This window comes from Sus scrofa, chromosome 12, assembly GCF_000003025.6.
Source record: "Sus scrofa isolate TJ Tabasco breed Duroc chromosome 12, Sscrofa11.1, whole genome shotgun sequence".
In the NCBI taxonomy this organism is placed as follows: Eukaryota; Metazoa; Chordata; class Mammalia; order Artiodactyla; family Suidae; genus Sus; species Sus scrofa.
In genome coordinates, this window is record NC_010454.4 from 21,318,804 (window position 1) to 21,344,448 (window position 25,645).

General features: G+C 43.3%; 3 protein-coding genes across 3 annotated transcripts; 2 read left to right on the top strand and 1 right to left on the bottom strand.

Moving 5' to 3' along the window:
• On the top strand, positions 4,604-5,682 carry LOC100518576 (keratin-associated protein 9-2). Its single transcript, XM_005668843.2, has one exon. The coding sequence runs from the start codon at positions 4,651-4,653 to the stop codon at positions 5,209-5,211; it is 561 nt and encodes a 186-aa protein (XP_005668900.1). The 5' UTR covers positions 4,604-4,650; the 3' UTR covers positions 5,212-5,682.
• LOC100517492 (keratin-associated protein 9-4) lies at positions 12,102-13,434 on the bottom strand. Its single transcript, XM_003482988.2, has one exon. It carries the CDS (start codon positions 13,386-13,388, stop codon positions 12,597-12,599), a length of 792 nt encoding a protein of 263 aa, XP_003483036.1. The 5' UTR covers positions 13,389-13,434; the 3' UTR covers positions 12,102-12,596.
• LOC100522892 (keratin-associated protein 4-12-like) lies at positions 18,790-25,448 on the top strand. The gene is made up of 2 exons (XM_021067006.1): positions 18,790-19,110; positions 24,677-25,448. The coding sequence occupies exons 1-2, from the start codon at positions 18,844-18,846 to the stop codon at positions 25,166-25,168; spliced, it is 759 nt and encodes a 252-aa protein (XP_020922665.1). The 5' UTR covers positions 18,790-18,843; the 3' UTR covers positions 25,169-25,448.

The following is a 25,645-nucleotide window of genomic DNA, read 5'->3' on the forward strand; positions in this document are numbered from 1 at the left end:
TATATATATTTTTAGATTTCACACGTTAAGTGAGATCATAGGGTATTTGTTCCTATGATTTGTGTTGCTCTGTCTAACTTATTTCATTGAGCCTAACATCTTCACGGTCCATTCACTTTGTCACAAGTGGGACTATATCCTTCTATTTATAGCTGAATAATTTTTCATTGTGCAATATATACCATGTTTTCTTTCTTTTTTCTTTGTTTAAAGTCTTTTTTTTTTTTTTTTTTTCTAGGGCCACACCCACAGCATATGGAGGGTCCCAGGCTAGGGGTTGAATCGGAGCTGCAGTGGCTGGCCTACAACACCACAGCTGCAGCAACTCGGGATCTGAGCTGTGTCTGCGACCTACACCACAGCTCACGGCAACGCCAGATCCTTAACCCACTGAGAGAGGCCAGGGATCGAATCCGCCACCTCACGGTTACTAGTCAGATTTGTTTCCACTGTGCCAAGATGGGAACTCCAGTGCCACATTTTTTTATCCATTCCTCCACTGATGGACACTTTGGTGGTTACCATATCTTGGCTGTTGTTAAAATGCTATAATGAACATATGGTTGCATATTTCTTTTTGAGTTAGTTTTTTTCTTTTCTTTCAATAAATTCCCAGAAGTGGAATTGTCGGATCATAGAGCGGTTCAATTTTTAATTTTTGAGGATGTTCCGTAATGTTTTTCATAGTGGCTGCACCAATTCACTCTTCAACTAACAGCACCCATGCGTTTCTTTCCTCTATAGTCTCACCAACACTTGTGATATCCAGTCTTCTAAAAAATTTTTTTATTTTATGATTTTTATTTTTCCGTTATAGTTGATTTACAGTGTTCTGTCAATTTCTACTGTACAGAAAAGTGACCCAGTCATACACACACACACATACACACACACAGGTGAATATATATAAGAATATTTATATGTATACATATACATTCTTTTTCTCACATTATCCTCCATCATGTTCCATCACAAGTGACTGGATATAGTTCTCTGTGCTTTACAGCAGGATCTCATTGCTTATCCACTCCAAATGCAATAGTTTGCATCTGTTAACCCCAGACTCACCGTCCATCCCACTCCCTCCTGCTTCACCTTGGCAACCACCAACCTGTTCTCCGAGTCCGTGAGTTTCTTTTCTGTGGAAAGGTTCATTTATGCCATATATTAGATTTCAGATAAAAATGATATCCTATGGTATTTGTCTCTTTCTGACTTACTTCTCTCAGTGTGAGAGTCTCTAGTTCCACCCATGTTGCTGCAAGTGGCATTATTTTGTTCTTTTTATTGGCTGAGAAGTATTCCAATTTTTTTCCTTATAGTCGTGCTAAACCGGTATGAACGGATATCTCATGGTTTTGATTTGCATCCCTGTTGATTAGTGATACCAAATACCTTTCCTTGCACCTGTCGACTATTTGTACGTCTCCTTTGGAAAAATACTATTCAAAGCCTCCGCCCACTTTAAAAGAGATTGTTTTTTTGCTATCGAATCATATGAATTGTGTAGGTATTTTGTGTAGCAACTCCTTAGGCAATATGATTTACAAACATTCTTCCCAATTTCGTAGATTTCCTTTTCATTTTTTGATGATTTCCTTTGATGTGCAGAAGCTGTGTATTTTTCAATCTCGTAACCTTATTTTATTATTTTTATCTTAAGCTCTATTAGAGAATAGTTGCCTTACACTTTCGTGGTAGTTTCAGGTGTACGGCAGAGTGAATCAGTTATACATATACATATATCCATCCCTTTCCAGATTCTTTTCCTATGTGGGTCACTACCGAGTGTTGAGTAGATTTGCCCGTTCTGCACGGCAGGTCTCGTTGCTCATCCGTTCCATGTATAGTGTGTGTGTCAGTCCCAACGTCCCATTTTATCCCTTCCCCCAACATTTCCCTTTCGGTAACCATAAGGTTTGTTTCGAAATATTTGAGTCTGTTTCTTCTTTGTGAACAAGTTCCCTGTGTATTTTTCTTTATTAGATTCACATATTAGTGACGTCATATGATATTTGTCTTTTTCTCTCTGACTTACTTCACTCAATATGATAATCTCTAGGTCTACCCATGCTGCTGCAAATGGCATTATTTTGTTCTCTGAGTAATAATAGTCCGTGGTACATATGCACGATATCTTCTTTATCCATTGCTCTGTCAATGGACATTTAGGTTGTAAATCGTTCTGCAATGAACGACTGGGGTGCATGTATCTTTTCAAATTATGGTTTTCTTGGGATATATATCCAGAAATGGCATTTCTGGGTCATGAAGTAATTCTATATTTAGTTTTTTTAAGGAATCTCCATACTGTTCTCCATAGTGGCTGCACCAGTTTACATTCCACCAACAGTGCAGGAGGGTTCCCTTTTCTCCAAACCCTCTCTAGCATTTATTGTTTATAGACTTTTTGGTGATGGCCATTCTGAATAATGTGAAGTGATACGTCATTGTAGTTTTGATTTACATTTCTCTAATAATTAATGACTTTGAGCATTTTTTCACATGTTTTTGACCATCTGTCTTCTTTAGAGATATGTTTATTTAGATTGACCATTTTCTGATTGGGTTGTAGTGGTTGGGTTTTGCTTTGTTTTGGTTTGGTTTGGTTTGGTTGTTTGTTTTTGAGCTGCAAAAGCTGTTTGTATATTTTGGAGATTAATCCCTTGTCAGTTGCTCTGTTTGCAAAGATCTTCTCCCATTCTGTGGGCTGTCTTTTTATTTTATTTGTGGTTTCCTTTGTTATTCAAAAGCTTTTAAGTTTAATTAGGGTCCATTGTTTGTTTGTTTGTTTGTTTTTATTTTCATTACTCTAGGAGGTGGATCCAAACATACATGACTGAAGTTTATGTCTGAGAGTATTCTACCTCTGTTTTCCTCTAGGAGTTTTATAGTGTCCAGCCTTATGTTTAGGTTTTTAATACATTTTGAGTTTATTTTTTTTGTATGGTATAAGAGAATGTTCTAATTTCATTTTTTTGCCTGTAGCTCTCCAGCACCACGTATTGAAGAGGCTGCCTTTTCTCCATCATATGTTCATGCTTCCTTCGTCATAGTTTAATTGTGTGCATGGGTTTATCTCTGGGCTTCCTATTCCTGTTGCACTGATCTAGATTTCTGTTTTTGTTCCAGGACCATACTATTTTCATCATTATGGACAAGCTGTTTATTTTTCAGTAGTCCCACTTTTAAATTTTGTTGGCTTTGCTTTTGGTGGCAAATCCAAAAAATCAACATTAAGGCCAATGTCAAGGACATTACTGCCTATTTTTTCCTTCTAGGAGTTTTATAGTTTCAGGTCTCATGTTCAAGTCCTTCATGCATTTTAAGTTAATTTTTCTGTATGGTGTGACATAGGAGTCTAGTTTTATTCTTGTGCACGTGGCTGCCCGGTTTTCCCTACATCATTTATTAAAAAGACTGTCATTTCCTAGTGGTATACTCTTGGTTCCTTTGTAGTAAATTAATTAACTATGTAATGTGTAGGTTGATTTCTGGGCTTTCTATTCGATTGATCTATGTGTCTGTGTTTTTTTCCCAATCCATACTATTTTGTTTAATACAGCTTTGTAATATAATTTGATGTCAGGGATCATGATGCCTCAAGCTTTGTTGTTCTTTTTCAATATTGCTTTCGCTATCAGGGTATTTTGTGGTTCTACACAAATTTCAGAATTTTTTTCTTATTTCTGTCATTAAAATTATAATAGGGAATTATAATATTGTTTTCTTCTCTCTACTGCTGCTAACTGTATGTTTCCAATGACATGGCAATTACACTCTTAACTATGTACCTAAAAGAGAGAGAGAATGGGGCAGAGAAAAACTTTTAGAAATTCTGGCTGACACCCTCAAATTTGTTGAAACATAAAAATTTACAAACTCAAATATACCTTACTGTCCTCTCATCTAACCTATTTGTCACCATATATAAAGGAAAGTGGGTGTAAGTTAGGATGTCTCACCAGAGATCACAGACCCAGCTGGAAAACAGCAAAGGAATATTAATGAATTGATGCTGTCTGTAAACAGGGTACAGCTTCTGCTTCTAGTCCAGCTTTGGTGGTGATTTGCTAGTGAAAAACAATGTGCCCAGCATCCCCTACCTAAATATATGCGACAAAACTAGGACATTTTTCAAGTGCCTTGCCAGAGAGTAGACGCAGGAAAGAAGGTAGACTTGAATCAGCTTTCCAGGGAATCAGCCGTGGATGCAAGCACGGCTGCCATCATCGCAGAGGGCATCAGCATCCTGACCCTCTCCGCGCACTGCCCATCTAAGGACGGCCAGAGGGACAAAGCCGAGAAGGGAGAGCTAGACTGACTTCCACAGAGCCAGCCAGAGTCAGGAGCTCTATCCCAGGACCAGATGATGTCACAGGACCAGATGATCCCTGACTCTCTCGCCTCTGAAACCGGTTCCTAGGAGGCAGCCCCAATTAAGGAAAAGATCAAAGGGCCATTGACAGAGGAGGATGTCCTCCTGGACCATTTCCCCGTGCCTACACAAACAACCCACACGGCAAGGAAAGCCCTGCTCATTGGTCCGAAGAGTGGGGGTCCAGGGTACAAAAGGCCCAGAACGGAAGGAGTGATCCACATCTGAGAAACGCCCCTGGGAACAGGAATCCACCCTCCACCGCTGACACCATGACCCAGTCGTGCTGCTCCCCTTGCTGCCAGCCCACGTGCTGTGAGTCCAGCTGCTGCCGGCCTTGCTGCCCCCCAGTTTGCTATGAGGCCACCCAAACGACTTGCTGTAGGACCACCTGCCGCAAACCGACTTGTGTGACCACCTGCTGCCAGCCCACCTGCTGTGAGTCTAGCAGCTGTGGACAAACCTGCAGCGGGTCCAGCTGCGGACAGCCCTGCTGCCAGCCCGTTCGCTGTCAAACCACCTGCTGCAGGACCACCTGCCTCAAACCCACCTGTGTGACCCCCTGCTGCCAGCCCACATGCTGTGAGTCCAGCAGCTGTGGGCAAACCTGCGGCGGGTCCAGCTGTGGCCAGCCCTGCTGCCAGCCGGCTTGTGGTGCTGCCGTGTACTGCCGCAGAACCTGCTACCACCCCACGTGCTTCTGCCTGCCGGGCTGCCTAGCCCAGAGCTGTGGCTCCAGCTGCTGCCAGCCTTGCTGCCGCCCTGTCTGCTGTCAGACCCCCTGCTGCCGCCCTCGCTGTGTGTCCACCTGCTGCCAGCCCTCCTGCTGCTGATCCCCTGGCCTAAGAACCCCCAGCCTCACATAACACCTGTGGGTAATGGACTTGCCACCTGGAGGACAAAATCACTTCGGAGACTTTGCCGACAACCACCATGCTCTACCAAATTTCTGCCTGTTGCACAGCCTGTGAGTCAGCCTGATGGAGTGCAGAGAACTCCCCGCAGTTCTCATCCTCTCATGTAGGAGGATCATGTGCCAGCTTCACGCAGCCTTGATAGGGAGTTTTGTCTTGGCTTTGACTCTGAAGATAGGACTGGCCTCCTCGTACCGCTAAGGACCTCAGGAAAACAGATGTTCATTACCTGCTCATAGGTTTCTGCAGCTGATCCTAAGCTTCCTGATCTGATGTCCTCTATCCATAGACTCAGATTTCTGTACCCAGCTTTCCTCTTGTGGGATCACCTGGAGTTATCTTCCAGGATGCGGGAGTTGCTCCTCAATAAATTCTGTCCAACTCATCTCATATTGGGTCTGGTCTATTGCACGTCATTCCTGAAATAGGGATTTTGTATCCATGTTACCTCCTCTCTGCGTTGTCCATTCTGAGCAGCATAGTGGTCCCAGAACCTAAGTGTTACCCCCATTTTCAGAAAACCATTTTGTTGGGGGATGTCATGTAGCTAATCGCAAGCAGACTCAGCCCGGATGAGTCTTCTGTGCCGGCTCCCAGGCACCTACATCTACGTCCCAAGGACATAGATGTCTGAGCCTCCGTGACTGTGCCCTTGGCAAGATGTGGCGGCGGCCATTGCTCGTGTGGGCACCGCTGGGCACGGACACACCGTGAGATACTCCAGGGAGAGCCTGTGATCAGATGTGCTTCCCCCGTCCCTCTCCCTTCGTGATAGCTATCCCTTACTAAAGAGTCACTGCCCTGTTTCCTGCTGATGTCCTGACACGAGGCGTCTAAACCCACCAGAGGGAGCTTGTAAAACTAGACTGTGCCCCCTGACAGAACTGTGGCTTTCATAGGCCCAAACCCTTTCGTCCGGGAGTGCCTCCATCCAGGGAGATGAGCAGCACCGCTTCCAAAGCATGTCCCTGAGAGTTCAAGTGAGAGGCTTCAGTCCTGTGTGCATCCACCCATCCCGTTCTGAAACCACACATACTACCTCTTGTGGGTATGTGTGCTGCTACCTACGCGTGAATCATTTAACGGCTCTTGGGTCAGGGTATACACCACACCGTAAAACTCTGTTTCAGTGCCTCAGGCTGCCGCCTCCACTTTGGTGTCTTTGCTGCACGTGTAACAGACCATTCTGGCTTTCCTTGGGACCAGCCGTCTCTGCCATGTGATGGATGGGAGAACAAGTAGATCCCATGGTCGTGTGCCTCATCTTGACCTTGCTCATCGTAAATTTGGTCTCTTGTTTCAAAGTGATGTTATTTGGCATCTTGTGACAATGATACTATAAGTTTCTGGAGGGTTCGCTAACAAGGAAGATAAAGCCATATTTAAAATATCCAACCCCAGTTAAGATGAGCTGTTGCCTTTCCATGTGTGAGTCGTCTGAGAGGAAGACTTGTCTTCACGTGGGATGTTTAGGTTTCATGAGTCATCATACTGGTTAGGGCTCAATGGCTAATGTCACAGACAGCAGAGGCAGCCGTGGTGAGAGGGAGCCTGTGCTGCTGGGTCCACACAAATCCTCTACCCCTGCCACCACGGCCACTTTGTTCATGCTCTCTCGTGCAAATACTGATGCACCCAAGGAGGGAAATGAGGTGAGTTATCCCAAACTCATGCTTGGCTGGTGCCTCCCAAGTTGTGGGCACGCCGGGGGGCACTGATGTGGGGCACAAGGACGAAACACTTCCTGCCCCACCCCTGTCTCCATCTATGTAATTTTTCTCCAAAGTTTTTATTTTCCAATATTATTTCTCTAAGCTCAGCCTAATCAGTCAATCTTCCACCACTTGCAAATGGATATCATTTCCTCTGATTAGTTTTTTCTCCAAAAAAAAGGGGGTGGGTGGTTTACAATGTGTGTGGCTCACAGATTTTTTTTTTCTTTTTTTTGGTATCTTTCTCTTTTCTAGTATTTTCTAATATGCCGTGAGACCAGAAACTCTTGATCTGTTGTAGTAAACATTCTAACTGGCATAATTTTCAGGAACTTGAATGGACTTGGAAGGCATTATGCTAAGTGACAGAAGTCATAGAATGACAAACACCATATGACATCATTCATTTGTGTAATCTTAAAAATATAACAAAATAGTGAATAAAACAAACAAAAAAAAAGCACACTCATAGGTATAGAGGACAAACTAGTAGTTACCAGTGGGGAGAGGAAATGGGCAGAGGGCAATACAGGGTTAGGGGAAAAAGGGTTATTATGGAATTACGTGAAATCATCTGTGTGAAATGTTGAAAATAGGGAAGCACTATAGAATTTAAAGAACCTTTTGTTTAATAAAAAATTAATTTAAAAATATTCTATTTGGCATAAAAGATGCTATTGGCGTGAAATTTAAAGCATTCCATGTTTGTGTATTATATAGGTTTTTGCAGGAAGCAAATGGAATTGTGGTGGGAATTATCACTCGTCTTTTTTTTTTTTTTTTTTTGTCTTTTTGCTATTTCTTGGGCCGCTCTGGCGGCATATAGAGGTTCCCAGGCTAGGGGTCAAATCGGAGCTGTAGCCGCAGGCCTATGCCAGAGCCATAGCAACGCAGGATCCGAGCCTCGTCTGCAACCTACACCACAGCTCACGGCAATGCCAGATTGTTAACCCACTGAGCAAGGGCAGGGACCGAACCCACAACCTCATGGTTCCTAGTCGGATTCGTTAACCACTGCGCCACGACGGGAACTCCATCACTCAAGTCTCCTTTAGTCAATGTGGTCAGTGCTAAAGCCACTGTTATCCACAAACATGCTGTAGCTTTTTATCAGTACCTTGCTTTAGATATTTATAATTTGTATATTCAAGTTTTATTTGTGCTAATTCAGCCATACAGAGGTAAACAATAGAGAAAATCTTAGATTATCGAGGAAAAAGAAAGGGAAAAGAAACAATTCTCTATTAAAAATAAAAGTGAAAAAAAGATGTGTTTCTGTGATATTCTTTAATAATATATGAAAACACCCATCTGAAAAGATGTATGCACCCTTATATGGTATTATTACAATAACCAAATAGGGAAACAACCTAAGTGCCCATCTATGGCTAAATGGATAAAGCAGATGTGTCTCTCTATATTCCATTATATATATATTATATTTGTAATGTATATTTATATATTATATGTCATATGTAATGTAATTAATAATTATATAATTACATATTTTATGTGAACATATAATGATAATATAATATGTATAATGGAATATTACTCAACCATACTGAAAGATGAAATCCTGCCATTTGCAACATGTATGAAGCTTAAGGGTAGTTTTCTAAGTGAAATACATCAGATGAGGAAAGAAAAATCTCTTATGACTTCACTCATATGTGGAATATAAAGAACTATGATATACATAAGTCAATAAACTAAACCAAACTGAACTAAAACAAACACGTGGATACAAAGAAGACAGTGATGGTTATCAGAGGAGGGGGTGATGGGGAGGAGGGCAAAATGGGTAAAGAGGATTAACTTGGTGGTGACCAATGGAAACCAAAGTTTTGGTGACGAGCACATTGCAGGTGTACAGGATACGATCAGGTTGTACACACGACAAAAAAGAATCGTGGCCTTTTCAAGAGGGTATCTGCTTGTAGAGTGGCTCACCCAGGAAAAGAGTGGAAAAAAGAGAGAGAAAACACTTTCAGATGACTCCATGGATGGACATGGTGTGGAAGATAGTAGTGGGAAAATAAAGAAATCTTTAAGGATGAAGAACCAATATATATGAGAAGCAAAGTATACTCCCCCAATCAATAGCTGGTGACTAGCAGAACTGGAATTTGAATAATCTTGTATATGATTTTATTTTATTTTATTATTTTGTCTTTTTAGGGCTGCATATCGAGGTTCCCAGGCTAGGGATCAAATATGAGCTGTAGCTGCCGGCCTACGCCACAGCCACAGCAATATGGGATCTGAGCTGCATCTGCGACCTACACCACAACTCCTGGCAAGGCCGGATCCTTAACCCAGTGAGTAAGGCTGGGTAATGAACCTGCGTCCTCATGGATACTAGTCAGATTCATTTCAATGAACCACAAAGGGAACTCCTTGCTTATAATTTTAATTCCCATAACTAAGATCCATTGTCTTCTTCCACCATGGAGAGTGTGTGGTCGAAGATAAAAGCAGAAAAGAATAGATGCACACTCTATGAGAGGGCTCAGGGCAGAAAGGGGAAGATGCAAACTAGAGGCATCTTCCTAAACTGGCACAGATACAAGGAATAAATGATAACAAATGCCCATACATTTCAAGGTTATTTCATTCCACCAAATCAGAACCTGGAAACATCTAGAATATTTAGAGAGAGCACTCTGAATTTAATCTGAAGGATAAAGATCTAGTTGTCCTTGCCAGGGGCTTTGGGAAAAATAAGCATCTTAAATTTCAGGCCATCAATAAACAGCAAGATCCTACTGTATAGCTAGGATATATAGCACAGGGAACTATATTCAAAATCCTGTGATAAACTGAAAAAAAAAACAAGAAAAAGAATGTTATATATGCATGTACATTTTGCTGTATGGCAGAAATTAACACAACTATATTTCAATAAAATAAATTTTAAAAAATTAAATTTAATGCAGTCAACAGAGAAATACTGTGCATAGTCAGAAGTACATCCAATGAAGTGGAAAAACCCTTTCCAAGGGTTAGAGTGAAATGAATATGATTTTGCAGCATGGAATATTAGAAGACAAGATTTCTAATGAGAGGAGGAACTGCTCAGAAATGCCAGTCTGATTGTCTAACCACAAGTGACCCTCAGCAGGAAAAGATGCTAGAGATGCAGGGTAGACATCTCTTCACATAATCGACCTCTACTTATGGGAGATACCTGAAAACGGAGTGGGCTGCCACATCACCTGGGGTGTTGAAGCAGCTGGCAGATGGGATGCTGTATCGTTTGTGTGTGTGTGCGTGTGTCTTTTTAGGGCCACACTATGGCATATGGAGGTTGCCAAGCTAGGGATCCAGTCGGAGCTGGAGCTGCTGGTCTACGCCACAGCCACAGCAATGCAGGATCTGAGACACATCTGCGACCTACACCACAGCTCACAGCAACGCCGGATCCTTAACCCGGGATCGAACCTACATCCTCATGGATACTACTTGGGCTCGTTACAGCTGAGCCTCTGAGCTCCGGTGGCAACTCCGGGATGCTCTGTCTTTGATTTTCAGCCTCTGTGTGTGAATTCTCCCAGCGGCTTTGGAGAAGCCTTCCATTACCGAGCCTTTCTGAGGTCCCTAAATTTTCAGTTTTGTTCAAGCTCGTCTTGATATGTGATTTTCTCTAAAGTATCTTTGCATAAATTGGTTCTGCTCCTATTTATGCCCTCTAAGTTAGACCTGGGAAGGGCAATGCCATCAACTTAGTTGATATGACTGTTCATGCAAATTAAAAAAAAAAATCTATTGACAGCCACATGTCTGTTCTCTGTGAGCCTGTTTCTGTTCTGTAGATGGGTTCATTTGTGCCATATTTTAGAGTCCACATATAAGTGAATATTCATATGTATTTGTCTTCCTCTTTCTGACTTACTTCACTTAATATGATAATCTCTAGTTGCATCCATGTTGCTGCAAATGGCATTACTTAGTTTTTTTATGGCTGAGTAGTATTCCACTGTATATATGTACCACATCTTAATCCATTCATCTACTAATGGACATTTAGAATGTTTCCATGTCTTGGCTAATGTGAATAGTGCTGCAATGAATATAAGGGTGCATTGGGAGTTTGGGGTCAGTAGATACAAACTATTTTTATTTTATGGCCTCCCCTATGGCATTTGGAAGTTTGAATTGAAGCTGCAGCTGCCAGCCTACACCACAGCCACAGCAACACCAGAACCAAGCTGCATCTGCAAACTTCACCGCAGCTTGTGGCAATGTCCATTGAATCCTTAACCCACTGAGAGAGGCAGGGATTGAACCCACATCTTCACAGACACTATTGGGGGTTCTTAACCTGCTGAGCTACAGTGGGAACTCCCAAACTATTACATATAGAATAGATAAGCAATGAGATCCCACTGTATAGCACAGGGCACTATATCCAATCTCTTGGGATAGAACATGATGGAAGATGAGAAAAATACAGAGTTCCCTTTGTGGCTCAGTGGTTAATGAACCTGAATAAGATCCATGAGGATGAGGGTTCGATCCCTGGCCTCAACCCTTGGGTTAAGGATCCAGCGTTGCCATGAGCTCTAGTGTAGGTCGCAGGTGAGGTTCGGATCCCGTGTTGCTGTGGCCGTGGCGTAGGTTGGCAGCTACAGCTATGATTAGACCCCTGTCCTGGGAACTTCCTTATGCTGCAGGTGTGGCCCTAAAAGCCAAAAAAAAAAAAAAAAAAAAAAAAAAAGAGAGCGAGAGAGAAATGATGTGTGTGTGTATATATGACTGTGTCACTTTGCTGTACAGCAGGAATTGACACAACATTATAAATTAACTATACTTTAATAAAAATCTGTTGAATAACTACTAGAAATAGTAAGGGAGTTTGATTACAAGCTCTATATGTAAAAGAATTACTATTCTATATGTTAGAAACCGTGAAAAATGAAAATTTAAAATTGTCACCTACACTAACACAAACATAAAACACCTAGAAATAAATTTTATTTTATGTTATTGATTTTTTGTGGGGGATGGTATGAGCTCAGAATGAATAACGCATATGATGCACAGGTGTAAAAATCCTCACAGCAGGAATACTGCATAATAACACAAAACACAGTATGGGGTAAAGAATGGCACAGAATTTATTTAGAAATGTGGGTACGATTCCCTCTTTTTAGGGAGACAACTCACTGCGATCATGAAAGGAAGAAAGCAGGAGAAAGGAACCATGAGGACATTGAAAAAGAAACATGATTATGAAAATTATCATGAAGAGAAGCAGCAGAAATAGAAGAAAAAGACATGAGGGTTTTTTCCCTAAGTTGCACGTAGAAAGAGGTGCAGGTCATGATTTCAGAGTCAAAGCAGAGACAAACACTCCATATAGAGGATGCAGGAAGCTGGCGCATGACCCCCCCACACAGGAAGAAGAGGCTGAGGGGTCCTCACACGCCATCAAGCTGATTCACGAGCTTCCAAACAGGCAGATGAATAACAAAAATTGGGTGACAGAATGCTGGCTTTCGGCAATATTTGGAAGTGAATTTGTCTGAGGGATGGCAAATCAGGGGATAAGAAGTTTGGCTGTGAGACAGTGGCTCTTTGGCCAGGTGATCAGCAGCAGGAGGGCTGGCAGCAGGGGGTCTGACAGCAGACAGGGCGGCAGCAAGGCTGGCAGCAGCTGGAGCCACAGCTCTGGGCTAGGCAGCCCGGCAGGCAGAAGCACGTGGGGTGGTAGCAGGTTCTGCGGCAGTACACAGCGGCACTGCAAGCCGGCTGGTAGCGGGGCTGGCAGCAGGGCTGGCAGCAGCTGGACCCGCTGCAGGTTTGTCCACAGCTGCTGGACTCACAGCACGTGGGCTGGCAGCAGGGGGTCACACAAGTCGGTTTGCAGCAAGTGGTCCTGCAGCAGGTGGTTTGACAGCGAACGGGCTGGCAGCAGGGCTGGCAGCAGGGCTGTCCGCAGCTGGACCCGCAGCAGGTTTGTCCACAGCTGCTGGACTCACAGCACGTGGGCTGGCAGCAGGGGGTCACACAGGTGGGTTTGAGGCAGGTGGTCCTGCAGCAGGTGGTTTGACAGCGAACAGGCTGGCAGCAGGGCTGGCAGCAGCTGGACTCACAGCAGGTGGTCACACAAGTCGGTTTGCAGCAAGTGGTCCTGCAGCAGGTGGTTTGACAGCGAATGGGCTGGCAGCAGGGCTGGCAGCAGCTGGACCCGCTGCAGGTTTGTCCACAGCTGCTGGACTCACAAGTAGGTTGGCAGCAGGTGGTCTGGCAGCAAGTTGGGGGGCAGCAAGACTGGCAACAGCTGGACCCACTGCCAATGGGCTGGTAGCAGGTGGTCCTGCAGCAAGTGGTTCTGCAGCAGGTTGGTTGGCAGCAAGAGGAGCAGCAGGAATGGGTCATGGTGTCAGGTGTGGAGGGTTGATTTCTGAGCAGAGACACACTTTGCAGAATCTGAAATCATCTCCTCTACTAGGCCTTTTATACTCTGTTGCCCAAATCTGGGGCCAATGAACAGAATTTTCCTTGTTATTATTTATCACATTTTCATGACCCCCAGAAAATTGCCTAAGGAGGAAGAGTTCCCTAAATATTATGAATCTTCTGCAAATGAGATTATTGTCCTAGGTACTATTAAACCATAGGAACTTATTTCCCCCAAATGGGAGAGGCAGTCAACACCCACAGCCTCATGTAACTATGAATCATCAGTTCTCAAGACCAAGTATATCCTTTCGACACCTTTCAGTTCAAGATAATCCAGAGAAGAGGACAGAGCCAGGGTCACCACCTACATTTTCCCACCGGAGCTGCTTATATTGGGATTCACCTGTAAAGACAGGTGAAAGGAATGATAAATTCAAATTGAATTTTAACACTTTCTAACTTACCGCCACATTTTAACAAGGATTTCATATATGTCACACCAAGTTCAATGATAGATTTATCTCTTAGGAGGATGCTTCTCCACGTGGGTATTTGGATACATCATTTCCTGTGACAGCAGATCGAACTGTCCACAGCAGACAGAATGTTTCTATGCTGAACTCCTAATATGGTGACGGATCTGATAACAAAATTACCCCAAGGTAAGTTTGAACAATCTTTACATTTACTGGTACAAAATTTCAAAGCAGTTGGTTTGACCACTAAATACAAATATTTTGCTTCGAATTGGAGTTTAAAAGAAAGGCAGGGGATGAAGGGCAAAACAGGTGAAGGGGGCAACTGTATGGTGATGAACGGAAACTAAGCCTTTGATGGTAATCACGCTGTGCCGTATACAGAAGTCAAAATAGAAGATCATAGGAAACTCATAAGGTTATAAACCAATACACATATACAAAGGCCCATCAGTGTATTAAAATGCAGGAACAGGGAGTTCCCTTTGTGGTGCAATGGAAACAAATCCAACTAGTATCCATGAGGATGTGGGTTCAGTCCCTGGTCTTGCTCAGTGGGTCGGGGATCTGGTGTTGCCATGAGCTGTAGAGTAGTTTGTAGACGTAGCTCGAATCCCGTGTTGCTGTGGCTGTGGGGTAGGCTGGCAGCTGCGGCTCCAATTCGACCCCTAGCCTGGGAACTTCCATATGCCATGGGATAAACCAAAAATAAAATAAAATAAAATAAATAAAATAAAATAAAATAAAATAGTAAAATAAAATGCAGGAACAAAAGTGACAACAATGATCCCATCGTGTGTCTCAACAGAGCAAAGCGGATTGTTTTGGATACTTAGCCATTTTCCTGTGGGTAACCTTTTCAAAGAAAGAGTCTTTTCTTGCCCTGGTGACACTGTGGCTCCTAATACAGCTTCATTTGCCCTGACTTAACTGTGACTATGGACTTCTGGTGCCTCTGCTGTTGAGGCTACCTGATTTGGGCTGCAAAGGTGGATAGATATCCCTCTACACCTGAGGATGCAGGTTCGATCCCTGGCCTCACTCAGTGGGTTAAGGATACAGCATTGCCATGAGCTAAGGTGTAGTTTTCAGATGCCACTTGGATACAGCCCTGCTGTGGTGTAGACTGGTAGGTACAGTTCCAATTTGACCCCAAGGCTGGAAAGTTCCATATGCCGCAGGTGCGGCCTTAAAAGAAAGAAAAAAAAAGTGGCAAGTGTGCTATGCTGATTCTGCCCCCAGGCATTTTGCTATACATACTGTGGTCTGATTATTGGTGCTTTAGCTTATCCATGTTTGTTTGTCTATTTTTTTCTTTTTATGGCTGCACCTGTGGCATAGGGAAGTTCCTGGCTAAGGGTCAAACCAGAGCTGTAGCTGCCGGCCTACACCACAGCCATGGCAACCCAGGATCCAAGCCACATCTGCAATGTATGCCATAGCTTGCAGCAATGCCAGATCCTTAACCCACTGAGTGAGGTCCAGGATCGAACCCATATCCTCAGTGAATCTATATCAGGTCCTCAACCCGCTGAGGTTGCCTTTGATGTAACTTCTCATTGATGTATTAAATTATGCCTCCATAAACATTGGCTTTCTTGTAGTCATAAGCATTTTGAACCATGTTGAAACCAAGGGGGAAAAATTGTTATATAGAGAGAAAAAGTGATAAAACCACTATCATAGCAGGCTTTAACACGCTATTTCAAAAATGGTCTTTTGGAGTTCCCGCCGTGGCTCAGTGGTTCACGAATCCGACTAGGAACCATGAGGTTGCAGGTTCAATCCCTGGCCTTGCTCAATCGGTTAAGGATCCGGCATTGCCGTGAGCTGTGGTGTAGGTCTCAGATGCGGCTCGGATCCCGCATTGCTGTGGCTGTGGTGTAGGCCAGCAATTATAGCTCCGATTCAATCCCTAGTCTGGGAACCTCCATATGCCGTGGGTACGGCCCTAGAAAATACAAACAAAAACAACAAAAACAAAAAATGGTTTTTTGAAGGAGAAAAATAAATAAGGAAATAGAGAATGTGAGTAGGACCTTTGATGTGATTGATATTTATATGCAATCTTATGCCTGATGAACTATTTTTTAAAAATTTTCATGTATATCCAGAATATTCACTAAACATATAGGCTACAAAGAAAATCCTACAGCAGAATAACAAGATTTTTTCTCTTAAGAAAATGAAATGAAATTAGACTTCAATAACTGGAAAACAGCACAACCAAAGATATTCTTATAGCTTTGCTTCCTTTCTTCCCTTCTTCCCTCCTTGCTGGAAAATTTTGTCTAAAAGGGATGAAGGAGTCTGTATGGGATAGGGATGGCCTGTTTTTACTTAAAAAGTGTACTTCGTTTCCCTTTTTTCTTTCTTTCTTTCTTTTTTTTTCTTTTTTTTTTTTTTTTTTGACCACGCCGGTGGCAAGTGGAAGTTCCCAGGCAAGGGGACCAAAGCAACCCAAGCCACAGTAGTGACCCAAGCCACAGTAGTGACAAAGCCAGTTCCTTAACCTACTGTGCCGCCAGGGAACTCTTCACTTCCTTTTTTATTAAGATAATTTAAAGTTATAGGAAAGTTGCAAGAATAGTTCAAAGAGTGCTCTACTTCATGATGAGATGATGCGCCATCACTCCTGAACTCCCTTGGTGTTTCCTGCCTCCAAGACATTCTCTTCTGTACCACAGCGCAATTCAACCTCAGACTTCTGCGCTGACAAACAACGCTGCAAAGGACATCTTGAGTGTATGTCTTAGAGCTTGTGTGTATGTGTTTCTGTCAAATGCATTTCTAGAAGTGAAATTTCTCAATCAGAGAACATGCACACTTATAAGTCTCATAGTTACTATTAAATTATAAAGAATTTGCCCCCCCCATTTTTTTTTTTAGGGCCGCCCTTGTGGCATATGGAGGTTCCCAACTAGGGGTTGAACTGAAGCTGTAATTGCCAGCCTACGCCACAGCCACAGCAACGTGGGGTCTGAGCCGCACCTGCGATCTACACCACAGCTTACGGCAAGGCTCGATCCTTAATCCACTGAGCAAGCCAGGGATTGATCCTGCCTCCTCATGGATACTAGTCGGGTTCGTAACTGGATGAGCCACAATGGGAACTCCATAATTTGCCCTATTTTAGACCCCTGCCATTCTGTATATGGGAATGTCTGTTTCCTTATAACCTCTCCAATTTATTAGAGTTTTAAAATTTAGATATTTTATATTTTTCATTTCAAATTATTTATCATTGCATCCCCAGAGCCTGGGGTGGACCTCACACATAAAATGTGTTCAGTGTTTTGTTTGATGAATGGATAAATTGTTCAATTAAGAGTTGGGATGGACTGGGAGTCTGGGATTAATAGATGCAAACTATTGCCTTTGGAATGGATAAGCAATGAGATCCTGCTGTATAGCACTGGGAACTATATCCAGTCAATTCTGATGGAGCATGATAATGTGAGAAAAAGAATGTATATATGTATGTGTGACTGGGTCACTTTACTGTGCAGTAGAAAATTGACAGAACACTGGAGTTCCTGTCGTGGCGCAGTGGTTAACGAATCCGACTAGGAACCATGAGGTTGCGGGTTCGGTCCCTGTCCTTGCTCAGTGGGTTAACGATCCGGCGTTGCCGTGAGCTGTGGTGTAGGTTGCAGACGTGGCTCGGATCCCGCGTTGCTGTGGCTCTGGCATAGGCCGGTGGCTACAGCTCCGATTCAACCCCTAGCCTGGGAACCTCCATATGCCGCCGGAGCGGCCCAAGAAATAGAAAAAAGACAAAAAAAAAAAAAAAGATAATGCTTTAAAAAAGAAAATTGATAGAACCCTGTAAACCAGCTATAATGGAAAAAATAAAATCATTTAAAAATATTTTTTAAATTATAAATGAGACTGAATATCTTTTAAAATCTTAAAAAGCACTTATATTTCTTTTTCAGTAAAATAACTGTTAATATCCTTATTCAATTTTTTATTTTGTTGTCGGCCTTTTTTTCTTATTAGGTATAGGATGTATTCATGCATTAAGAAAATTAGGTCCTTTTCTGTTATATTGGCTAAGGCATTTGTTAATTACTCTCAGTTTGCTCTTTAGTAGCCTTCTGGTTTTGTTTAAAGCTTAAAAAAAAACTAATTAGGCATTTAGGAGTTCCTGTTGTGTCTCAGTGGTAAAGAACCCAACTAGTAACCATGAGGATGTGGGTTCAATCCCTGGCCTTCTCTGGGTTACTGTTTTGGCATTGCCATGAGCTGTGGTGTAGGTCGCAGACAGGGCTTGGATCCCCCATTGCTGTGGCTGTGGTGCAGGCTGGTGGCTACAGCTCCAATTTGACCCCTAGCCTGGGAACTTCCATATGCCCTAAAAATAAATAAATAAATAAATAAATAAATTTCTCTGCTGTAAAATTTTTCAGTCTTTTTCTTTGTCACTTTTAAGCTTTCTGTCTTGGAAAAGCCTTTCCATTTCAAATGTTTTAAGAAAAATTCTTCCAAGTGTTCTCATAGTATGTTCAAAGTTCATTTTCCTCAAAAAAGTCTTTAAAAAACAAGATCTAATGTTTCCCCTGTCTCACTTGAGGTCTGGTGTGAGTCACGAAGCTTTAAGGCTGACTGACACATAGAGTGTTGATCATCCAATGTTGTGTCACATGACAAGCAATCTGATGAAGAGTCTTTGAAATGTGATGATGCACATAAGAAAGAAGATGAGATGAGACAGGAGGAGAGACTGGATTGGAGAAACCATAACACAGAGAAAGGAAAAAATGCATTCTACCCCAAAAATAACTAATTTGATAATTGCCTGTCTATTAAGACAGACAACAAGGAAATAGCCATTAACCTGGTGACTGCACTCCCTCAGCTGGGTATAAAAGGGGACATGTGGCAAGGAGACTCCCAGACTTAAGAAGCTCACTCTTCTGGAAACCCACCTAGATCCTCCACCCTCAGACACCATGGTCAGCTCCTGTTGTGGCTCCATCTGCTCTGACCAGGGCTGTGGCCGAGGTCTCTGCCAGGAGACCTGCTGCCGCCCAGTCTGCTGCCAGACCACCTGCTGCAGGACCACCTGCTGCCGCCCAGTCTGCTGCCAGACCACCTGCCGCCCCAGCTGTCCTGTGTCCAGCTGCTGCCGTCCAGTCTGTTGCCAGACCACCTGCCGCCCCAGCTGCTGGCAGACCACCTGCCGCCCCAGCTGTCCTGTGTCCAGCTGCTGCCGTCCAGTCCGCTGCCAGACCACCTGCTGCCGTACAACTTGCTTCCGCCCCCGCTGTGGTGGATTCTCTTGCTGAACTCATACTTGACTATCAACCATGAGCCAGCCACCATCACATCCGTGTGAAAGTGTCTTTCATTTTAACTTTTCCATGTTATAAATGACAACCAGCTTTATCATTCTGTGATCTACCAAGCCCTAGGTTCAAGCACCCTCATCTGCATTCAATACCATTCCTGCCTCCCCCAGATCCCTTCCCTATATTTAGCCTCATGTGCACAATGCAGTTGGACTAAACCCCCAGTTCGCCGACTGTTACCCTTGCCTTGACCTTCACAATTACATGTTAACTGTTTCTCAATGATATTATCATGATAAAATAAATTCGTGACTCCTTCTTTAGTTATTTCTGAGAGTTTATTTTCAGTTCATTTTCCAGCATGCTTTCTCTCAAGGTGGAAAAAGTGTGGTTTCTGTGGCCAGGAAAGAAAACTGATTTTTCAAATATTACCTAATGCCCATATTATAGAAAAGAATGTCTTTATATATTTTTCAAAATAATGTAACCCGCCTTACCTAATAAACAATAGCTTTCTTGATCCATCAGCTGGCATGTTCATTGCACCACTGGGCTCTGGGGATCATTCCAACACACGTGAGGCACAGTTGATTCTACTAGGAGCTCACAATCCAGTCTTATAGGATAGGAGGACCATCCATGGTAGGTAGAATATGTTGGGTAATGTTGATCAGAAGGGTGAAATTTCTGTCTGGGAGAATGTACTATAGAAAGAAAAATTTTTATAAATAAAATTCAAAAGTCAGTAAATTTAGAGGAAATGTGTAGGTCACAATTCCATAAGATAAAGAGGAGGTAGAGATGGGAAAGTGTTTATCCTGTGATGACAAGAGTGACATGAGCTAAGAAATCAGTTGCCATTGACCCAACACAGCAGAGACTAAGCCTCGATTGCTTTTCCCCAGCCTCCTGCATGTTAATGATGTCATCATGTTAAAAAAGTCATCAGCAAACGAGGAGGCTAGCAGTCAGAGGTGGAGCACATGTGGACAAGTAGCTCTCCTCCGCGGAAGGTCTGGGGACCAGGTGGGGAAGGGTCGGAAGGGGCGCCAAAATGAGATCCTCAAAGAAAGGAGTTAGGTTGGGCTTGAAAGCTGTGCAATGAACCTACACCCGTGAGATTTTCCTGGCTACCTCTCTTGTACCTCAGGCAGACCTGGTCATGTTCAGGTAAACAAATGAAATGTCTCCTGCAGGAGTTCTGCGACACAGTGGGTTAGAAGATCTGGCATTGTCACTGCAGTGGCTCGGGTCACTGTTGTGGCACAGGTTTGATCCCACAGGCATGGCCATAAAAAAAAAAAAGAAAGATGCTTAGATAAATGTCTCCTATAGCTATACTGCTACATGTGTCCTGTCTGATTGCCACCTCCACCTGAAAAGAAGTTACTTGAATAAGAGCAAAAGAAATGAGTCAACAGAATATGCAATTATCCCGAGAAAGGGACCAAGCAACAATTACAGACACTCTAAAATGGGGATAGCCGGAGTTCCCGTCGTGGCGCAGTGGTTAACGAATCCGACTAGGAACCATGAGGTTGCGGGTTCAGTCCCTGCCCTTGCTCAGTGGGTTAACGATCCGGCGTTGCCATGAGCTGTGGTGTAGGTTGCAGACGAGGCTTGGACCCCACGTTGCTGTGGCTCTGGCATAGGCCATTGACTCCAGCTCTGATTCGACCCCTAGCCTGGGAACCTCCATATGCCGCAGGAGTGGCTCAAAGAAATAGCAAAAAGACAAAAATAAATAAATAAATAAATAAATAAATAAAATGGGGATAGCCTATCCTTCATGGCAAAGCATCCTTAGGAGGGATCATAGGATGTAAACAGGGCTGCAACAAGCAGCAAGGCCAGGCATTTCAAGGGGAAGCACAGAAGCTGTAAAAATCTACTGAGAACGATTAGTGAGTCAGGCAGCTTGTGGGTAGGATGGCAGGAAGTTAAGGTGAGACATACTGGCCAACCTCTAATTTTGAAGGGCTTGATTGCCATCATAATGTGTTTATACTTATAATTGTCAAAGTTTGTCTGCAATGGGCCAAGAAACTTGTCATGTTCTCCACTCCAGCTCCACTCAGTCCAAGTTGCAGTGTTTACCTTGGCCCCTTAACCAAGACACTTAAGTTTTGGAATTACCGTCTCACCTAAATGGAGTCTGGCACAAAAGCAATCATCTATCTGATTGGTTTCATCTCTGTTCTTTAATGGCAACTTCCTTTGTCTTTGACGGAATTTCTGTTTCGTAACAAAAGCAGATCAATGGGCCCAAGAGCTGAGGATATTAGTTCTAATGGAAGTTCAGTTGAAAAAAGTAAAAAAAAAAAAAAAAAATCAAAAATTAAGCATCATTTTCAGATATCTATAGAGCAATATAGCCTTATTGTCATAAATAAAATCACACCCTTAAACTCAGTATTTTATTATTAGATGTTTATGTTAAGACAATCATTGCTCTCGTGAAGATTCTCATTGTAGCATTTCTGTTCTGTTAACACATGTGAGAACACACACATCTGTTTCAAGTCCTGACTAAGAAATCTGCTAAAGCAAACTCAGTAGATCTGTGATTTTGTTCCTCTATTTCTAATATAGTATTAAAAAATTACCTCTGTGGTTTTGCTAACTTTTATTATAATTCTGTGACTCCTTACGCCCGTGGCATCAACCAAGACACAGAACATTTCCAGCCCCACGAAGATTGCCTAGGATTTTTTTTTGTATCGCTACCCACATTCCTTTCCCTCCTTCCCCCAACCGCCTCTTTAAGCTTTAACAACCGTTGATCTGTTCTTTGTTTCTACAGTTTTGTCATTTTGAGAACTTCATTATCAATGCAAATGTACAGTACATAACTTTTGGGGATTGCCATTTTTTCACTAGACATAGTTTTCTATCGATTCATCCAGGTTGTTGGGTATATTAATAGCTCCTTCTCCTCTACTGCTGAGCGGTATCCAAAGGGTAAGTACACCACCATTTGTTTACCGCCTCACCCAATGAAGGACATCTAGGTCATTTTCATTCTGGGGCTCTTTTGAAAGAAATTGCTATAAACATTCCTGAACAGGTGACTGTGTGAAAAAAAACTCTTCACTTCGCTGGTATACATGCCCAAGAGGGCAATCTCCGGAGTGTAAATGCCAAGGAAAATTCAATTCACAATGACGTTAAGAAGAAAAAAAGAGAATTTTTATTACAGTCAAACAGAGGATTACGACCGGGGAGACAGAAGCTCTGAAAATGCTTCCACCTGTTAGAAGTCAAAGGCACAGGCGTATACATTTTGAGACACAGGCTCATACATCAAAATGACACCCTGACATTTTACGTAAAATTCACTAAAGATACACAGTTCAGGTAAGAGCATGCAAAGTGAACAGCAAATCCCCGTGATCCTCTGCAGCGTTGGAGAAGAATGCTAGTACTTTACAAAGTTATATGCAAATTATTCCGGTTAGAATGAATAAGCAAGGGGATCCTGCTCTGTAGCACAGGGGTCTATATCCAGTCTCTTGAGATAGAACATGATAGAAGATGTGATGAGAAAAAGAATGTGTACATATATGTAGGACTGGGTCACTCTGCTGTACAGCAGAAATGGACACAACACTGTAAAGCAACTATACGCTAATAAACATTAAAAAAAATTTATGATAAAAAAGCAGAAGTTACGTTGCTAGCGTGATCTTTGAAGCTGAGCAGGCATTCCGACCCTGGGTTAACGGATGGTGTAGATGCGCATTGTACACTGAAGCAGAAGGAGGAAGGGCTAGTTCATAGCAAAACTCTTTCCTCTGGCAGAGCTTTGATTTCCTGCCTACAAAGCTTCCTATTTATTGGTTGAATGCTCTCACATGGAAGGTATCATTGTGCACCCTTGGGTTAGTGAATTGGCATTCCAGGGCAAGAACGAGATTCAAAATATTTAAAAATCAGTAGTGCAAAATCACCAACGAATCAAAATAGATATCAGGCTTAGCCCTAGAGGAGGATCCCTCGGTAGATGCTTGGTTTTACCTATTTCTGGATCGCAAGGATGCAGCGTTGGGGGTGGGAGGAACTTGGGGAGATCAGGGCATTGGCTGTTTCCCAACAGGATGTCAGCATCCTAAGAACCAGTACAGCTGAACTGAGGCTGCTGTCTGAGTATTATGCTGGCCTGGAAGCCCCAGTGGTCCAACCCCAAGAGGGTAACAGTACAGATCTCTAATGTAATGGCACAGCACAGTTTTCTTTAAAATTTTTTCTGTTTACAAAAGAAAAACAAATTGCCAAAGAAAAAGTAGAAGATAAAAGTGTTCCGATGAAAATTGAGTTAATAGACTCTCAAACAGAGATAATTACTCTGCATATTTCTTTTTTTATTAAAGTGTAGTTGATTTACAACGTTTCCTCAATTTCTGTTGTAGAGCAAAGTGACCCAATCACACAAAGTTAGTTCCCTGTGCTGTATAGCAGGACCCCATTGCCCATCCATTCCAAATGCAATAGTTTTGTACCCAGTCCCCAAATGCTCCTTCTATCCCACTCCCTTCTCTCCTACTATGCATATTTCTGGTAATTATATCCATATTTTTTCTATATGCTTTTTTACATAATTAAGGTTGCACTGCATATTCTATTTTTCACATAAATATATATTTTTTTAAAATAACATGGGCAATGGTATCCATTCCAGGGATGATTCCTGAAGGGCTCTGTCCATTGCAAACATGTATTTGTTCTTTAAAAACAAGACATCTGCCAACATTTTCAAGTCTAGGAAATGGGAGGAAGATCGAATCTCAGTGTCCTGGGGTTTCTTCTCTCTGTGCCCATTGGTCATTTTTCCTTAGGGCTAAACACAGATAGAGTTTACCTTGATTCCCCATGCTAAGATTCCATCTTCTGCAATTTCCTTATATCTGGATTGGACCTGTGCCTTTTTCCCAAAAGGAATGGTACAAAAGTTGTGGGCATGTTAAGACCCACTGGTGGGGAAGAGTGACATGTGGACGGCTCCATGCTAAAGTCCACCAGACAAATGCTCCATGGAAGGAATTGCAATATTGGTAAACAGAGAAAATACCTGCAAGGAAGGAACAAGGAGATGATTCAGGAGGAAAGAGCACATGGCATGAGAGTCAATGCATTCAGCTTAGAAGGTGAAAATAGTATCGGAACCAAGATGACAGGTACAAAGCAAGACAACCAGATACGAGGCAGGAAGAGTCAAGTGGATAGATGCTAATCCATCAGGAATAGGAAACTGTTTTCCACTCAATTTGGCAAACATAATTGCCTAATTTAACAACTGCTTACTAATCAGAGTAAACAATAACAAGGGAAGAAATCGCTCAGCAGGGTATAAAAGAGGACCTGGAACAGGAAGGCATTAAGATTCAAGAAATACACTCCACTGGAAACCCTCCCAGAACTCTCTGACACCATGGTCAGCTCGTGTTGTGGCTCCGTCTGCTCGGACCTGAGCTGTGGCCGAGGTCTCTGTCAGGAGACCTGCTGCCACCCCAGTTGCTGCCAGACCACCTGCTGCAGGACTACCTGCTGCCGCCCCCGGTGCTGCCAGTCTGTGTGCTGCCAGCCCACTTGCTGCCACCGCACCTGCTGCCGCCCCATCTGCTGCAGGCCCCGGTGCTGCCAGCCCAGCTGCTGCAGGACCACCTGCTGCCGCCCCAGCTACTGTGTGTCCACCTGCTGCCGCCCCATCTGCTGCATTTCCAGATGCTGCCGCCCTAGCTGCTACATTTCCAGCTGCTGCAGGCCCCAGTGCTGCCAGACCACCTGCTGCAGGACCACTTGTGTCCAACCCAGGTGCTACCTCTCCAGCTGTTGCAGGCCCCCTTGCTGCCAGTCTGTGTGCTGCCAGCCCACCTGCTGCCGACCCAGCTGTTGCATTTCTAGTTGCTGCCGGCCCCCCTGCTGCATCTCTAGCTGCTGCCGCCCCACCTGCTGCCGCCCAATCTGCTCTAGTGGTTCTTGCTGCTGAGCGCCCTGTCCTGCTCCGTCCACCAACCTTCCTGATGTAGCCCCAGTGGGAGCTGAATCATGAGAGGCCCGTCGTCAAACCTCTAGTGCAACCGATTCTTCTCACTTTGGCCTCCAAATACATTGCCTTCCCCGTCATGTTCCGAACTCTCTCCCCAAAGAACACAAAGTGTCCTGTTTCTCTGAAATCTGTCAACCAGCACATCCCACATGTATATTTATTTCCTGACAAATTTTCTCATACGGTATTTTCCTAAATCTTAATAAATATTATTTCCCAGACAAACACACCCATTAGCATCGTGTCTCCTTATTTTTTCTTCTTGAATTGTCATTCTTACCAGCCAAATGTTCTGTAGTTCTCTGCAGCAAGAGCAGTCTGTAGCCAGTGATTTCAGGATTTGCACCTCTACCCCTTAAGCCCTCCTCATTCTAATACGGGGGTGGGGGTGGGGGAGGGTTTCTTACAGCGAAGCAC

Coding starts and splice junctions, on each gene's coding strand:
- LOC100518576 (XM_005668843.2), top strand. CDS start 4,651: ATGACCCAGTCGTGCTGCTCCCCTTGCTGCCAGCCCACGTGCTGTGAG.
- LOC100517492 (XM_003482988.2), bottom strand. CDS start 13,388: ATGACCCATTCCTGCTGCTCCTCTTGCTGCCAACCAACCTGCTGCAGA.
- LOC100522892 (XM_021067006.1), top strand. CDS start 18,844: ATGGTCAGCTCCTGTTGTGGCTCCATCTGCTCTGACCAGGGCTGTGGC. Junction 19,111..24,676: donor TGTCCAGCTGCTGCCGTCCA/GTCCGCTGCCAG, acceptor CTCTGTCAGGAG/ACCTGCTGCCACCCCAGTTG.